Raw genomic sequence first — 18,391 nt, forward strand, 5'->3', positions numbered from 1 at the left:
TGTAGGTGGATGGATCCCCTTATATTTGACAGAACTACAGGTTTATTCCCATTACAGACATGAAAGTTACAGCTTTGCAGTGGTGGAGGCAAGTGGAGGATGCCTGTTCTTGAAGAGTGTCTCATGAGAGGATAACCTCCTCCACATATTTAAAGCATGAACTCTTGATTTTAAAAAGTCTGTTTCAGGTTGGTTCTGGTTCTTGTCGTCAGGCCGTCTTTCCAAAAGTATCACATTCATTTTCAAATATCACTCATGCCCTGTTAAAGCATAAAAATGAGCATATCTGATCTGGGTGAAAGCCCGCGTTCTGTCTCCTGACAGGACTGACATGATGCTCCCATGATCACGGTGTCATTGCTCTCGTTCCTGCAGGGGTTTGTGACAGGTGGCAAGGACGGCGTGGTGGAGCTGTGGGATGACATGTTTGAGAGGTGCCTGAAGACCTACGCCATCAAGAGATCTGCACTGTCCCCTGGATCTAAAGGTATAGAGAGACGGGGGGGGGGGGGGGGGGGGGGGGGGGGTCATGGGGCCACAGCATCACAGCACAGCAATGCAGAGCAACGTTCAGCTAATGCATGAATGAATCGGTCAGTAATCTACGGCCTCTGTGCACATGAGATTTGATGGAAATTTCCATCTGACTGAGCTGTAGAGTAACAGGCAAAATAAACACATCCTGAGCAATCTTTTGTGGACGGTGTCTGTATGCAAGTACCCTGTGTGCATTACAATAACATTTCTCACAGCATACACACATACACACACACACGCACACACGCACACACACACATTCACAGTTTTGTCCTGCTTTATTAAGCTTTATGACTCTTGTCTTTAACACCTGGCAAAAAGGCAGAGGTCAGTTTTCTCACTCACAGCACCCGTTTTCCTGCCCTGGATGCCACCATATCCCAGAATGCAGCAAGTTTGTGCTCAGTTGCTCAGTCTCAGCAGTTTTGGCTTGCTGTCTTGATGCTTAGTTCCTGCATGAAGTGCCTCAGTGTGATAAGTACAGTATTATTAAACAGGGTTCATACCTTGCCTCACCATCCTGTAGTCCGCTGCTGCCGGGTGGCTGATTCTAAGTGGGGTTCGGCTTGGTTATCACTCAGATGGGAGATCTTCATGGAAAACCAGGCTGCTGCTGGAAGTTGTGTTGATGGGCCACTAGGGGGTAGTCTTTCATCTAGACCATCCTGGAGACCTGTGTCCCTCAGCTATGATGGGGTGTTGATGGACTCCCTGTCTTTTCAGATGGTATACCGAAACTTGACTCACTGGGGTCAATAAAATACCCCTATGACACCTCTCACAAAGAGCAGGGGATTCCCATATAACCTGGCAAAATTCCCACTCTGGCTCTCTCAGTCTGGCCATCAAATCATCCCCAGTTTAACTCGGTAATTGCGCCTTCACTACGCTACACTCTACACCTTAGTTAACGTGCGGTGAGTGACCCCTTCCCCCCGCAGTAAAGCGCTCTGAGATCCATGAAAGGTGATATGTAATACTATCTATCAGTATTAGCAGCGGTGCGAATCCAATGAACTGCACAGTCAAGCAAACTCGTACGTCTCACTGTGTCTTCCTCTATCAATCAGGAACAGTCAGACCTGGGCTTCAGGCTCCAGCATCAACTGCTGGCTGTTATAGAGAGGATGCTGCATGTCACAAGAGCTTTGCTGTTGACCAACTACTCTGAGCCAAAAATGCTCTGGAGACAGGACCTCAGAGGCTTGTCCTAACCATGTTTTTGTTCTTAGCGTTGACAGTGTATAGTGAGGAATTAATGGAATAGTTTAAGTTACATTACGTTGTCATTCGTCACTCCTTTTATTACTCCTTTTTAATTACCTGGAGGTTGTGTATTTGTGATTTGTTGTGAGTGAAATTGACAAAACCCAGTTTATAAACAGTTGCATTTGAATTTTGCTGGACCAGTGTTCCAGCTCTGTGTTTCTGTGTCTTGATTGGCTGGAGGCTCTCTTTCGCTTTTGACCCAAACTCTGTCTTTGCCCTCAGTGAGTCACCATGAGTTCCTCTAACCCGACTGGATTTCTGTCCACCGGCAGATTAAAAAGAGCAGGGCAATACATATGAATAAGTTCCGATACGCAGCTGCAGGCCTGAATCTGGCATCACATCTTGGTGCTCCAGCAGCGTGAAAGAAAACCGTAAGAAACACACTGCCACAGCTCCTGCCAGTCACAGACCCCCGAGGTGGAGGTGTGATGAAGTGTGTGTTTGTAAAGCTTTTGGAGGTGTGCCTTCGCTGCTACGTTCAGTATCGACCGTTTCCACCGCAGAAAATTGTGGCCTGATTGGGACCGGCACTATGGGGGTGCTTAGGGGTGTATTTCCCCCCCCGCCCTGTGGATTGCAAGTGCACCCCTCTGTATTTTCTCCGGGTGCTGAGCCTGGGCCCAGCGCTGACGGCCGGGGCGTTTCGGTGGCTCTGCTGGTCATTAGCAGCCTGTCACACGCCCCCCCCCCAACCCCCTCTCTCTGGGAACAGCGGCAGCTGCCGAGTCCCCTGTTCCGCCGTCACACACCGGCGCCTTTGGCGACAGGTGTGTTTGAGCAGCAGGTCGCAGAGACGGCCCCCTGATAGACACACAGTTTCTCCTGTCAGGCAGGCTGGCGTCCCGCATGGATGGAGTGCGTTCAGGATGAAGACGGCCGTTCGCCGGCTCCACAGTCATCGGAGGTGAAGAGGTTAATTTAGCGCAGCAGTGTTAAGCAATTCAATAGCTTTTTAGTCATTCTTCTTCTCTTCCTGTGCAATTTTCAGGTTTTTCCAAATTATGCTAATCTTTATTCTGCAGACAATGGTGTAATTAAAGGAGATTGCTTCATCCGCGCCCCCAAGGAAAGTTTCCTTTCTGAAACATTGTATGAATTCTGCTCATGTGATGATAATGTATTACTGCCAGCCTGAACACTGCGGATTGGTTTTGTAGAAACACTATTGCGTCTGCCTTCTCCCAGTCAACAAGCTGCACTCAGTGCTGCCACCTGTTGGTCCTCTCAGCAAACACTCGTTTTCTGTAACCTAAATGGTCATGTTCTGGCACTCAGATCAAAGGAGTGTCTTTGGGTCTGTGATGGACTGATGTCATTGTGCTGAACTTGGTTTATTCCTGAAAACGCAAGGCTCGGCTGATGTAAGCTGTCTTCAGAAGGATTGTGGGGGGGGTGATTTCGGGTGGTTTACGGTTGTCCCGGTCATCTGCAGGGTTGCTGCTAGAGGATAACCCCTCCATTCGTGCCATAACTCTGGGACATGGCCACATCCTGGTGGGAACCAAGAACGGAGAAATCCTTGAGATCGACAAGAGTGGCCCCATGACCCTGCTGGTCCAGGTAGGTGGAGGTTAAAGGTCATACACAGAGGTCATTTCACTCTGTTGAGTAAGGTTTTAGGCAACTTTTACATTTTTTTCCAACTCTCACTCAGTATTTTTCATTATTAACAGAATAAAATAATACGCACTTGCTGTCCTCATTATGCTGTCTGCATTAATGTTGTTAAAATAAGTGTCACAGCGGTTACATTTTGTTCCTCCCCGAAGCGTCAGAAGCACCTTTTCCTCTCCCGCTTTGCCCCCCTCACTCTCAGTGTGCTCCGTGTAGCCACACCCTTTAAGCACCATGAGTGTAGCCTGACCATGTTTTCTTACCGTCTTTCTGCACGGTGGGCTTTTGAAGCTCATGTTGAAAACTGAACTGTCTTAGTGGGGCTTTTGCGTTTTGGAGAGCAGTGCTGAATGACTGGTTTTGAAGAACCCCTTTCCCCTCCACACGCTCCAGCAGAGCTTTGGTTTATAGTGCTTCTCATCTCTGCTCCCTGCATCCAGTCGGGTGGAAAAGCAGGGATGGGCTGTGTCCCAGAGCAGCAGGTTAAGGTGCTGTGTCTGGGTGTCAGTGAAAGGCTCTGGGTGTCTCCAGGCTGGGCTCCGTTGCTGTGCCCTTTGACCTAAAGTGCTAAAGCACCGTTGTTCTAATAAGGACTGGAGTGTGTGATTACAGAGGGCTCACAGGCCTCTGAACCCCCCCCTCATCAGCTCCTGGAGACACACCCAGTCTCCTCATCGGTCTGATCGCCTGAGGCAGCCGACCGTTGCCATGGCGATCAGACCTGCCGGCGCTGCACCGGGGGGTTAAACACGGTTTAGCGGAGTGATCGATGACACGCCAGCAGCTTAGTGATGGTAGCCAGGGCGGGGCAGGCACAAGGAAGGGACAAGGTGTCAGGAGGGGTAGGAAGTCTGGGAAAGGGTAGCTGATTGAGTGATACTTGCTAAAGCAGGAGATCCACCTCATCAAATCCCTTACCATCCCTATGCAATCATAAAGCATCTGTCCCTTATTTATGTAATGATATTACCAAAGAGTACGCTGTGTTGCTGTTTCATGTATGAATTTATGTACTTATGAATTTATTGTAGCACATTTGCATCTGCAGTAGCAGTTGTCATCACAGCACTGTGAGGGCCTGACACAGGATCAGATGGGGTCAGCTGTGTTCAGCATGTGCCACTGTTTCTGCAGCTTACCTTGGTGCACTGTAATTTGTAGTGTAAGTCTTACCTCTAAGCGCTGAAGTACAAATATGTAAATGCAAGTGACTGGAACATGTGACAGGCAGAGATCAGAGGCGTGAGGGGCAGGGCTTTGGGGGGCAGGGTTTGATAGATGGTAATGTATGTGTGTTTGTGTGTGTGTGTGTGTGTGTGTGTGTGTTTGCGTTGTGTGTGTGTGTGTGTTTGCGTTGTGTGTGTGTGTGTGTGTGTGTGTGTGTGTGTGTGTGTGTGTGTGTTTGCGTTGTGTGTGTGTGTGTGTGTGTGTGTGTGTGTGTGTGTGTGTGTGTGTGTGTGTTTGCGTTGTGTGTGTGTGTGTGTGTGTGTGTGTTTGCGTTGTGTGTGTGTGTGTTTGCGTTGTGTGTGTGTGTGTGTTTGCGGTGTGTGTGTGTATGTGTGTGTGTGTGTGTTTGCGTTGTGTGTGTGTGTGTTTGCGTTGTGTGTGTGTGTGTGTGTGTGTGTGTGTGTGTGTGTGTGTGTGTTCAGGGTCATATGGAAGGGGAGGTGTGGGGGTTGGCTGCTCACCCCCTGCTCCCTATCTGTGCCACGGTGAGCGACGACAAGACCCTGCGCATCTGGGAGCTCTCCGCCAACCACCGCATGGTCGCCGTGCGCAAGCTCAAGAAAGGTACCGCAGAAATACCTACCGCTTACCCCACACACACACATACACACACACGCACGCGCACACACACACACACACGTACCGCTTAACCCACACACACACACACACACACGCACATACACACATACACACACACACACACACACGCGCACACACGTACCGCTTAACCCACACACACACACACACGCATATACACACATACACACACACACACATGCACGCGCACACACACAGAAGGCATACCCCACACAAAGACAATATCCTGCACACACACACAGAGCACATATCCCAGCACACACGCAAGCACACACATGCACGCAGGGCATATATCCACCCACAGCATCTATCACTGCCCTGTGGGGGGAGAGAAGACATCCCGAGCCCCCACTCTCAGGTGATGTCCTCTGATACACGGCCCTGCCAGCCATGCCTTACAGCAAAGGTCAGAATGCACCTGCTCACTTTCCTCCCCCAGCGGCCCTGTGGATCAGCCCTCCTGCCTGCAGCCTTCTTTCAGTCTGCTCTCTCAGCTCGTCTCCCCCCCCCTCTCACAGGCCATTCCTCATGTACACAGGTCCACTCACGACTAAAATGCATCCCTGTGCTTTGGATCTTTACCACAGCTCTTGATACCCAGCTCACTAATACTAGATATTTACGTTGCTCATTGCACTTTAAAATCTGTCATTTCCTTTCCTTTTTTTTTAATTTAAAATTTTTCAACTTTATTTTTCTCAGCTAAGAACTTTTTTTGTCTCGCAACGGGCTCATGAAATACGTCAAAACGTACAATGTACATAAAATTTGCAGCAAATACATTTCCTTCCTCTTACATTTCCAAATACACTTAAATCCTTTACATTTGCAAATGCATTTTCAAAATCAAAGGCAGGACATGCACAGTAGTCCAACCCCCCATTCAGAGTGCAGATAGTTTAGTGGCAGGGGTTGTTGGTGGTTGGCTGACCGGCGGGCTGGGCTTGACTCTGCCTCTCTGTACTCTGCTCTCCTGTAGACAGCTGTAGTGCCCGTGTCCTCTGTTCCAGGTGGACGATGTTGTGCCTTCTCCCCCGACGGGAAAGCCTTAGCGGTGGGCCTGAACGACGGCAGCTTCCTGGTGGTAAACTCGGACACGCTGGAGGACATGGTGTCTTTCCACCACAGGAAAGAGATCATTTCTGACATCAGGTTTTCTCAAGGTGACTCCCCACCCACTGTGGGCCGCTACCCCCCCCAGTCCCACTCCCCCATTAATAAAATCACTGAAAGGAAAGACAATGCAGTCATTGTCCAGGTCTGAGTGCTCTCGGAGCTACAGCCACTCTCCACGTTCGATGGTGCCGCCAGGGGTGTGGAGAGGGCGCCCTCTTGTGGCGCAGCCTGTGAATAGCCTCTCCTTCTCACGCAGATGCTGGAAAATACCTTGCAGTGGCTTCTCACGATAACTTTGTGGATATCTACAACGTGCTGACCAGCAAGAGGGTGGGCATCTGCAAGGGCGCCTCAAGCTACATCACGCACATCGACTGGGACACACGGGGTAAGGCTTACCTGCAAAAAAAAACCCCACTCTGATTGGTTCCTTTACTGAATACCCACACATCAGGGAGGCCTTTGAGAGCCTCTGACACCGGGAAGAGGCTGTCCACACCCATGTTTCCGTTGAGCTATTTAAATACCTTCAAGACTCACGGTGATCATTACTGATTGTATGGCATGTAGAGGCCAAAGGAACGGCTTTAACCCTAAATGAGTCTGGCTTTCTGAATATGAACGTCAGATCGCCTCACCAGGTGAGAGTTCTCTTACAAAATGGCCACTGTGCACTACCCAGCTGGGTGCTACAGGTCAGCAGTGGATGAGCTGAGTTCTGTTCACACTGTAATGTAAAGCCCATTGAGATGCTTGCATATAAGGCGCCTATATAAACAGATGTTTTACCCCAGTGTTGAATGAGAATACACTTGCTGCTCTGAAATGGTGCCAGCATCCATTCCTTCTTGATTTAGATTGCATGTGAGACAATTAATTTACATTACATCTGCAAGAAATCCTAATGAGGAAAGAATGCATGATGGGGCTGGGTATATATTAATCATTTATTATTGAATTACCTATGTTTAATAATGACATGTGAGAGATGACTGTGAGAATAATAAACCGTTGACATCATTGATCAGAACATACAGTCAGCAATCATGTTGTGCAATAGCAGTTGCTGAATATCTGTCATAATGGTCTTCACTTATGTTATACACAGTAGCCCTTTACAAACACAGAGGCCACGGTCTCACCGGGCTCTTAAAGTGGATTTGTGAATCTCAGGAGAGGTGGATAAATTGCCGCTGGATTGAAATGTCCGTAGGAGCAGCTGGGAGAGAGTGTCAGCTTCCTCTCTGCTGTGTTTAAGAGCGGAGCAGAGATAAGTGATTCGCAGGAACACAAACACATTAATCCCAATGAGTACTGCAGCTCAGAGATTTCTCTTCACTTACTCTCCCTTTTTCTCCAGGGATAGCAATTACACATATATTTTTTTTTTACCTCCCAATCGCAGGTAAATTGCTGCAAGTGAATTCAGGTGCCAAAGAGCAATTATTCTTCGAAGCCCCAAGAGGAAAAAGACAAACCATCCGAACTTCAGAGGCAAGAAACAGAAATGAATCAGAGTGTTTTAAAGTGGTATCAGTGGCAGTCTGACTGATGGTTGTCTTTCCCCCATGGCGATTTTTGTCTTGCCTTTATCATGTGCACCTGTAAGGCAGAATGTGATTAAGAGCAGATGAAGACTGAGGAGATGCAGTTTCCAACGTAGCGATGTCTCAACTGTAATAGCCACTGCAGTTAATTATGCTCATGATCTCAGTAATAACCTCTTACAGAACCTTCCTTTGACTCAGGAACATTAATCATGCATGCTAACAGCTGGAATGTGAGATACTGTAAATGATTGATGTTGACATGAGCAAAGACCTCCTGTTCAGCTCTGAGAGTGTGTTTGTGTGTGTGTGTGTGTGTGTGTGTGTGTGTGTGCGTGCGCGCGCGCACATGTCTGTATATTGTCTGTGTGTTCTTTATGTGTGTTGTGTGGTGTACGTGGTTCTGCATGTTTTGTCTTGCATGTGTGTGTGTGTGTGTGTTTGTGTTTGTGTGTGTGTGTGTGTGTGTGCACGTGTGTGTGTGTGTGTGTGTGTGTGTGTGTGCGCGTGTGTGTGTTTGTGTGTGTGTGGGACTGTATGTTTGTGTGTGTGTGTGTGTGTGTATGTGGGACTGTATGTTCGTGTGTGTGTGTGTTTGTGTGTACGTGCGTGTACACGTCTCCCTGTACAGATTGAGAAGATCGAGTGGGCCACCTGGACCTGCGTTCTGGGCCCCACCTGTGAGGGCATCTGGCCCACCCACAGTGACATCACCGACGTCAACGCCGCCTCCCTCACCAAAGACAGGAAGCTGTTGGCCACAGGGGACGACTTTGGCTTCCTCAAGCTCTTCAGCTACCCAGCCAAGGTGACAGGGGATCTCCCGTCTGCCTGAACCTGCAGGGACCCCCACTCACCCACCTGCAGGGACCCCCACTCACCCACTCACCCACCTGCAGGGACCCCCACTCACCCACCTGCAGGGACCCCCACTCACCCACCTGCAGGGACCCCCACTCACCCACTCACCCACCTGCAGGGACCCCCACTCACCCACCTGCAGGGACCCCCACTCACCCACTCACCCACCTGCAGGGACCCCCACTCACCCACTCACCCACCTGCAGGGACCCCCACTCACCCACCTGCAGGGACCCCCACTCACCCACCTGCAGGGACCCCCACTCACCCACCTGCAGGGACCCCACTCACCCACCTGCAGGGATCCCCACTCTCCCACTCACCCACCTGCAGGGACCCCCACTCACCCACCTGCAGGGATCCCCACTCCGCGATGAGTCAGCCATCACGCGTCAGCCGAGCAGCGGCAGCCCTGACTCAGCATTGACTCAGCGCTCTCACACCTCCATGGACCCGAAGCTCTGAGGAGCTGGCGGAGGTCACTATAAAGCTGCTCAGCTGACCTGACAATCCCAGCCAAGCTGGAAATTGTCAAGGATACCTCTGCTATTCAAATACCTTTTTATAGGGTTCTTTCCCCTTTATACATCCCTGTTTTCAATTTCGCCAACTGCGTGCCTCACTGCGACAGCGTCTTTGCTCGCACATGAGCTACAGAGTCCACTGCAGCAGGATACTTGCAGTCCCCAAGCGCACTGCGGTGGAAAAAAAAATGTAATCTAATGATCTAACGCACTCGTTAGCTTTACATGCTAGTTTGTACATTGCCTGGCCAACCATTGAAACCTGCTCATGCAGTGCTTCTAATACTGTTGACTCTGTATGGTTTTTCGCTTGCGTTGTACTGGACCTCACTTGTAAACCATCAGCCGAATGAATAAATGTAAACGTGAGTGAGCCAATGGAAGCGTGTCTTCGGATAGATTAGCTGAAAAGAAACATGTGTCACTGAGGCCTTTTTTTTTGGCCGTGTGTGTGAACACGTGGGTGCGGTGTGTAAATACGGCGCTCCGTCCTCCCCCTTCAGGGGCAGTATGCCAAGTTTAAGAAGTACGTGGGCCACAGCGCCCATGTGACCAACGTGCGCTGGTCGCAGGACGACGCCACGCTGCTGACGGTGGGCGGGGCCGACACCGCGCTCATGATCTGGAGCCGTGAGACGACGGGCAGCCGCGAGACCAAGCCCGTGGACAGCGAGGAGTCGGACGACGACACAGAGGAGGACGGAGGTAAAACGCGCTGTTCTCTCGCAGCGTTTCTCTAACGTTACAGTAACGTCATAACACACTGTCACTACCTTACTGCGCGCTCAGTGTTTGCATTTCCTTCCTGTGTACGACACTTCCTTCCTGTGTGTGTGAGACACTTCCTTCCTGTCTGTTGCACTTCCTTCCTCTGTATATGACACTTCCTTCCTGTATGTGTGAGACTTCCTTGTTGTGTGTGAGACACTTCCTTCCTGTATGTGTGAGACTTCCTTGTTGTGTGTGAGACACTTCCTTCCTGTATGTGTGAGACTTCCTTGTTGTGTGTGAGACACTTCCTTCCTGTATGTGTGAGACTTCCTTGTTGTGTGTACGACACTTCCTTCCTGTGTGTGTGAGACTTCCTTCCTGTGTGTGTGAGACTTCCTTCCTGTCTGTTGCACTTCCTTCATATGTATATGACACTTGTGTTTGCTGCATCCTGTATCACCGGGAGAAATGCAGCCCATGGAACACACCAGGGAGCTTCTGAGAGTAAAGCCCTCCTCCATGCCTCACAGTGATTGGACGGAGACTGTGGTGGGTGTGTCTCCGCAGGCTACGACAGTGATGTTGCCAGGGAGAGGAGCATCGATTACACCACCAAGATCTACGCTGTGAGCATACGGGACATGTCTGGCGTCAAGCCCCACCAGCAGCAGAAGGAAGTGTCGGCGGAAGAGAGGTACACCCATCATGTCTTTGTCCCCACCCATATCCCATCTGCTCTCTCACTCTGCCATTCCCACAATGCATCTGTGCTGCACAGGACATGCTCTGATATGGGCTCCTCAGGCCAAAATAATGTGCGAGGTGCACCAGACTGTGACACGTGAATGCTGTGGAATGTCTCATGCAGGTGTAAAAAGATTAGAGAGAGAAAAGTCTGTGAATAAGCAAACTTAAGACTGCATAAAATGAGATTCTACTGGTAATGACTTAGGAATGTCAGTCTGAATGTCAATAGTTTGCTTTAGAAAATGTTTGAGGTTTCTCAAATTGGCTCTTACATGACGAAGGACAAAGCGTAAGCCAGAACAGAAATAAAAATTGCTTGGTTTATTATGGGCAGAATTTTATGCTTATTTTTCCTCAAGATAGAGGAAACCTATTCTGCTGTCACCGTTAGTCTTTGTAGAATTTAATTCCAGTACTGACTTCATCTTCCCTGGGGGTGTGGCCCTAGTGATGAGTCATAGTAGAATTGGGTATTCCAAGGAGAGGAGCCGTGTATGATGTCATAGTAGTATAAGCACTGACTCACTCACTTACGGCAGTCTTTTAGAATACAACCAATCGCCAAAGGTTAGATAACATGCACTCATTTCTGATGACCTGCAAAAGCATCATACAACTTACAGTTTCTGGTGAAATGTACTGCATTATGTTGGGTCGCCTAATATTAAAATAAGTGCATTAGATATTATCAACATAGTTCTTTTATAAGTTCATCACAATGAAATATTGCAAACATCTTTGAGATAAGGCAGTGGTAGGTACATTTTTCAGGAGGTCTGGCAGCTGGCTTAGAATTCTTACGGGCTTGGAATATATTTAAGATGTGTTGATATTCAGTGCACATTTTTCTTTCTTCATACAGTATGACAGTTTAGTCAAGGGATTTGAAATGTACTTTAATGAGCTCTGTTCTTCTACTTTTATGTTTTTTTTTTTCTGTTGAACAGTGATGAGTAAAGTTTTACAGCTAAATGATGGATTTCTGAGCTGACTTTGAGGCAGACAGCTTAGGGAAGGCTTCATAGAGGATTCACACACTCAACATCTACTACACAATGATGTCAAAACATGATGTCTGTGACTTCACAGCAATATGAGTATGGGTGTAGCTATCTGGGCCCTGAAGCACTGTGTCCCAGAGCAGGCTGTTTGACTGCAGCTATGATAAACTCCAGCCTCTCCAGCTTCTCTACGCCCCCCCCTACCCCCCATCCCCACTATAACTCTGCCCCCCCCCAATTCCAAGACTACTTGCAACCCACCCCCTTCCCAAATTCCACTAAAACCCCACCCCCCGTATCCAAGCCCATTACACCCCCTGTCTTCACCCTCTCTTCCCCTTCCACTACTGCAACTCCATATTTGTCAGCATTGGCAAGAAAAGCACATGCATTTCTGTGGCTGCACTTATTTACTCCAGTACGTGCACTTTACGTGCATTTCCCAGTAGAAGTAGGTCTCCTCATGGATCTGTTTAGTGTGTTTTAACAAGTAAAAAAATTATGGTAACCGACCCACTTGTTCATCATTTGCATGATGTATAAATCAAATCAAACCTAGTTTGATTCAATGAAACTCCCTTCATAATTTGCCAGTCGCCATTTCAGTGTTTTCTTGCTGTTACCGTGTGCTATCACTTGCATTATTTTACTTTTGAATATGCGCAGCATCCCTGAATCGTCGTTGTCAGTCTGACAGAGTGTTTCATGGCTGTGACCTCAGTGGCATGCTGTGTCTCCAGTTGTTGTGATACTCTGGCATGTCAGCGCATGTGTTGTGTCCATGGTATATAGTTACGAGAAGTGCATCATTTGATGTTTGGCTTGTCTTTTCATACCCCAGTCGTACTTGCCTTTAAAATCCTCCTTTAAATAAGTCATAATTTTCCTCATTCGTGGTAGAAAATTGTGTTTTTTATGGTCGGACAGGTAAGTTTTTTTTTCTTTTTTTTTTTTCTTAAGTCCCTCACAAAATGAGTAATTATGTACCAAATTTACTTTTTTTGTTTTTTTGCTGTTAATGGTGATAATTCATCATAGAAGAAGTAACATGGCAACCCCCAAAAACTTGCACTTGCACATTTTGCACATCTCATTGATGTGACATCCATAATTTGCATACATTAAAATCCATGAAGGACAAATCAGACATTTTTCAGTACAGTGCAACTTCGAACCACGGGGCCATGAAGGCACTACTTTATTTATTCTTTCTCTGAAAAATTTGTATACGGACACCTTACTGCTCCTATTGAAAATTACAGGCTCGGATTCAATTTAATTTGTCCACGACTCACATATAAATGCAGGTGTTTGTGAAATGCTTCAATTTCAGCAATTGCTGAATTTACAACATCCTTGTCTGTAGAGAAATAAAGTAACTCTGGGGTTTAATTGTGGATTAGAGTTGAAGACAAATGTTGATTGAGTCCAGGCCTGAGACATCACATAACCCTTGTTAACACTGAGAGCAGGAAATGCCATATTTATAGTCAGACCCTACAGCCTCCTTCATGATCTCTCTGTTTCTTCCTAATCCAGTCACACATCCATTCTCTAATACAGTCTTACAAATGTCTCTGTTTTTCTATGAAATATTTGACATATTCTTCAAGAAATGTATATGATAATAACTTTGACAGGCATGAGTTTATAATGGATAGATCCCCACCATTCACTCCATTGTGTCTGAAGCTTGTGTGCACTTTTGTTTGTAGTTTTTGTTTCCATTGTCTCAATTGTTCTCCTTGAATATTACTGCTTATGGATTGTTAACTTGCAGTTTTTTTGTGTCTTCTCCTAAGTATTGTTGTGAGATATTCTGTCCTTTTCTATATTCAGTATTTGTGATAACATATACAGTACCAGATTTTCATCCATGATTCTCCCTTGTCATTCAGTCACTTTTGCTAACCCCATGAGGCAGTTAACTGTAAAATCAAACTGATATACCATGATAAAAGCTTATTTGATATGTGGCTAGCAATCTTCACTTTAAGTACAGGTCACCACAGCAGTTAGTCAATTATAAGTAAATGATCCAAACGTGTTCCTAAGCCTGTTTTGAGCTCAAATGTAACAAATTTAGAGGATAATATTTAGTCCATCTCATGTATGAATAGAAAATCACATGAGATCCGGACGTTTTGCTGTGGGGTTGGCCTGGTCACCCTTGTTTTTCCAAGCCCACGCCCCTCCCTGAAAATGACAAAGAACCATGTCCACAGCTTGCTCCCCATTGGTCAAAGCCAGCCATTTTCCACCTATCCCCCTTCTCTCTCATCAGAAACTCTTAATATCTGTGTTATGTTTTAACTTGCTTTCCTCTGGAGGCAGGGAATTGTCAAGTAAGTACCACCTAATATAGCCTGCATACAACAAAAAATGATTTAACAAGCTACTCATGTACTGTATATACACTGTAGACGGTGGTGATCAACACAAAAACCACAGATCTCTATCAGCCTGGGCCCATTCAGAATATATACATTTATCTTAAAGCATTCTTTTCTTATTAACATAAATGCAGTTTAATGGTAATGTAAAGGAAGTACATTATGAATGTTTGGAGCCAGTGGTTTCCCAGAGTTTTATCAAACAGAGATTCATCTACCTAAACGGATTCTGGCTGAAATTGGGGCACACATTTATTGACTTGGGGGCAAAAAAGAAGCTGCAGAATTCCTTTTGAGAGCAGACTATGGGATCAAGAGGTTTGCCTTATTACAATGAGAATGATGAGCACTATAAGTCGGTCAAAATATGTTTTTTAAATTATTAGTAGTACATCTATCACGTGTTGTGTCATACTTGACGTTTATGTGTCCCATTGTTTGATGTTACAGGCAAATGTTTCTTTTTGGTGTATTCATTTGGGTTTCTGTAATATTTCTGAATACAATTAATATGTCTTCCCATCTGGGATTTTTATGCATTTTTATGAGAGATCCCTTTCATATTTAATGGGAGGAGTGCTTACTTAAGATATTCTGGGCCAAATTTACTAAAGAATAAAGCACAGTGTAAAATGTGTGGGTTCTTAAGCAACCAACTGTCAAACAGATACACGAGGAAATTAACATAAGGTGTTGATCACTTGTAATGTAATTTATTAAATACGAAGGCAAAATATAGGCTGCAAATTTCCATAAAATACATACCTTTACAACAACAAAGAAAACCGGATTCAGGAAATGAAAGCTAATGGAGAAGAGCTGACAAAACATAATTTCTTGCAAAACACTTGGATGCGTTTTGTATAGTTCACAAGTGTAATCATTAGTCCATAAGGTATTTGCGCTACATTGCCGTTTCCACGACAGCTTGTGTGTTTATTAAATGTATTACTCGGAAGAGGACACGAGGGTCTCGGGACTATTTTAAACAAATTAAATGGGAAACAATTACCATGCAGTATTTACCACCGTAAATCGAATTAAGCGGCGCTGCAGGGGAGCGGCCCGTTGAAAATTGTAGTCGCACTCAATTGTTGAGCGGGTTATGGACGAACCTAACGGCTAATGGGAGAGCAGAAGGTAATAATAATAATTTTACAGTTTAATTACTCACGGTATCCTGTTTTTATAACGTGTTTGATGCCTGTGCATAACATTAATAAAATGTATTCATTTAAAGGAAAAGCGCAAAATGGAATTAGTGTTGCGCTTATGATTAAATTCATGGGCTGGCGTTTTTCATCTATGACCTCGCTATATAAAGTTGCCTAAATTCTCTTTAAATACGCGTATAGACACTAAAAGGTGTTTAATAACAGGTACATTAATAACAGACGGTGATGAAAAGGAATCATAAGATATCATAAGATAATTAGCATGTAATGGACTTCCCAAGTATGCAGCGCACGGATGCGCTAGACGGAGGTCTGAACGCATAATGATTGTGTTGAGTAGATTCCCGGCGTCAGTACTCAATGTACTAAAATGTAACGTCATAAAATATAAACAGCCGGTCCGTAGTTTGGGAATGAAGTAGCAACAAATTGTATATTAAAAGATGACGTTTGCATGTTCGGAAGGAGCTCACTCTGAAAAGGCTGTCAGATTTCCCAAATTTAAAAGATAAGGCTTCTGCGTGGTTCTGATTTTCTGCAATAGTACTTTTCACAAAATTGTTAGTAAGTCCCGTGTAACTTGTTGACCTCTACCGCCACTCTTTTCCATCCCAACATACGCAGTAGTTTAGTAAATCTGGCCCTCAGTAAACCATGCCCTTTAAGGAAACGGGAATAGTTATTTCTCTGGGTCTGAGGTGTTACCAGTATGTAAAGACTGGGAATACTTTGAACAGCCATTCCGTGCACAAATTCCAGGAATTCTCTTTTGATTGCAAAATAACCATAGAAACATTTCTGGAATGAGTTGTATAATGCTATGATTGGTGTTGTGTAGACAGTTCCAAACAAGGATATGCTACTTGGGATTAAATGCGGGGCAGACTCTAATGCCATTGCCTTTTTATTTTCCCTGGACTGTTTGTTTATTTATTTAGTGTCCAGAAAATTACAATTAGAATGTCCCTGATTTTTTTTTTTTCATTTGCTTCCTGATCTGTTTGTTTCATGGAGAGGTGTATAAGGAGAGCACGAAACAGGAGTAGGGATAAGTTCTGCTTTTCGAGTCTGTACCTCAGAGCAAACCTGCCCGCCCTGAGTGTGACCGTGTCCCAGGTGTGGACAGAGAATGCACTCCTTCCTTCTCTCTCTCCACTCCTGTCCCTCTCTCCCTCCCTCCTTCCCTCGCGCTCACGCTCTCGCCCTGAGAGAGCCCCACTCACAAAGTGACCATGTGTTCCCCTCACACTGCCTTCGTGGAAGCACTGATGGGCTTCTCTCTCCCTGTCCCCCCCGTAGGAGCTTTAGTACACAGTTTGCCCAGGGACATCAGGGTATGACCCCCCTTCTCAATTTGTAGACTGGTGCACTGCACTTTTTCCATTCCTTTCTTTTTTTTTCCCCCGAGCCTTTTTCTTTTCCTGGCATGTGTGAGGAGCATGGTTTGCGCCCGGCGGGAATGACGGTCTAGCTCTCCAGGTTGCTTGTGCATGTCCTCTAAGATGCTATAGCTACCAAAAACACAGAGCACAAGGTCCCCAGGTCCTGAACCTGAATCTACTAAAATTTTCACTTGGCTTTGTCTGCTGCACTCAAGGGGATCCAGGTAAATGTCTTCTCCACCTGTTGGCTGTGTCTCCTGGTCGGAGTGTCGCTGTCGCGGTGTGATGTCCTGTCCTTTGCCTGATGACAATGTTCTGTTCTGTTCTTCTCCTCACACATCTTTGCATCTGAACTTTGCTGTTTGAGAACTCGCGGGAGTGAAATTTCCTCATCTTATTTTTCCTGTTCCACTCTTCTCCGAGGGCACCCTCTGTGCCTGAACTGGCCATCTCCTTCCAAAGGCAGGAATGCAGTGGGGAGGCGTATCAATGTTGCAAGACCTCCAGGTCAAGAGTGATTCTCACACTGATCCAAGACCAACCCACCAAATCCTTATACAAATCCCAGCCAAATAAAACCTTATAAACATGCGTTCTAGCTCTCTGGTGTGTTGTGTGATTTTCGTCCTTGGTGTATTCCTCCAGCTGATTGGCTCTTTGAGAACTTTTCCCACGAGGCTCTCCAACTGGAAGCCCGATTGGCCTGGAGAGAACAATGGAAATGATAAAAGAGTTAGACAAAGATTAAAAAACGCATAAAGAATGTAACAGGAAAAGGCAGATGATGTAAATAGGAACTCCTCAGAGATGGCAACCCACAGCTGGTAAAATACTACCCAGAAGCTGAAAAGGACCTTGTTACATGCTTGCAAACAACAGTAAATATCTATTGTTTTACTGGTGCATTTTTTTTTATTGTGCGAAGGAGAGTGTTTTACCAGAGTGTTGGAGACTTGCCCTGCGCAACCCATCTATGGTTGCAGTTATGCACTGCTGTTACTCAGAGCAGTGGCATAACTAGTGCCTGACCACCATCATTGCACTGTTTTTCCTCCTGTGCAAAGTCAACATGGCTCCGTCTCTCTCTCTCACTCTTCCTTTCTTTTTTCTTTCTCTTCAATTATCCCTTCCCCCCTCACACACACTCACTCTCTCTCTCTCTCTCTCTCTCAGTTCAATTGGCTTGATGAAAAATTCTGCTCAAAGTGAGTGATTTTAAAAATCACGATCGATGATGAAGTAGGTTTTTATGTGATCTACATGACACTCACTCTCCCTCAGGTTGTTGCAAATGGCAAGATACTGCCAGTGTTACACATTCTCTCCTCTCTCCCAAGAGGAAAGCTAGCCTCCTCTTTCGCTCTGAAAGGTTTTCTCTCTCTCTCTCTCTGCCCCCCCCCCTTCCCCCTCTGTCTATCTCTCTCTCTCAAATGTGTATGTTACCGTTACAGTGTTCTAACTGTTGGACGTTCTCTCCCTGTCCGTCTGTCGGTTCTCTCCAAGGTTTGTGTAAACAGTGTGAGCAATGATGAGATCTGGCATCATTGCCAGTAGCTGTCCTTAGCGTAACTGATGAATAGTGTCTGTAATCGCACCATAATACAGGGACCCAAGCTTCTGTCATACTGGAAAAGGGGAGAGTTGAACTTTTTCTCAGCCCTTATGCAAGTGTGTGGGCACTCTTACA

The 18,391-nt window shown here is 46.1% G+C and overlaps 1 protein-coding gene across 1 annotated transcript in view; it reads left to right on the forward strand.

Annotated features, from left to right (window-relative positions):
- The window catches only part of LOC118789858 (echinoderm microtubule-associated protein-like 6), a 116,726-nt gene that overhangs the window by 83,297 nt on the left and 15,038 nt on the right, over positions 1-18,391 (forward strand). Inside the window, exons 20-30 of the mRNA XM_036546546.1 lie at positions 376-487; positions 3,242-3,369; positions 5,073-5,214; positions 6,258-6,410; positions 6,620-6,751; positions 7,769-7,857; positions 8,542-8,718; positions 9,799-10,000; positions 10,574-10,700; positions 14,085-14,099; positions 16,920-16,928. Coding sequence (XP_036402439.1) covers positions 376-487; positions 3,242-3,369; positions 5,073-5,214; positions 6,258-6,410; positions 6,620-6,751; positions 7,769-7,857; positions 8,542-8,718; positions 9,799-10,000; positions 10,574-10,700; positions 14,085-14,099; positions 16,920-16,928 — 1,286 coding nt within the window. The remainder of the gene's footprint in view (positions 1-375; positions 488-3,241; positions 3,370-5,072; positions 5,215-6,257; positions 6,411-6,619; positions 6,752-7,768; positions 7,858-8,541; positions 8,719-9,798; positions 10,001-10,573; positions 10,701-14,084; positions 14,100-16,919; positions 16,929-18,391) is intronic.

This window comes from Megalops cyprinoides, chromosome 15 (genome assembly GCF_013368585.1).
Source record: "Megalops cyprinoides isolate fMegCyp1 chromosome 15, fMegCyp1.pri, whole genome shotgun sequence".
NCBI classification, from domain to species: Eukaryota; Metazoa; Chordata; class Actinopteri; order Elopiformes; family Megalopidae; genus Megalops; species Megalops cyprinoides.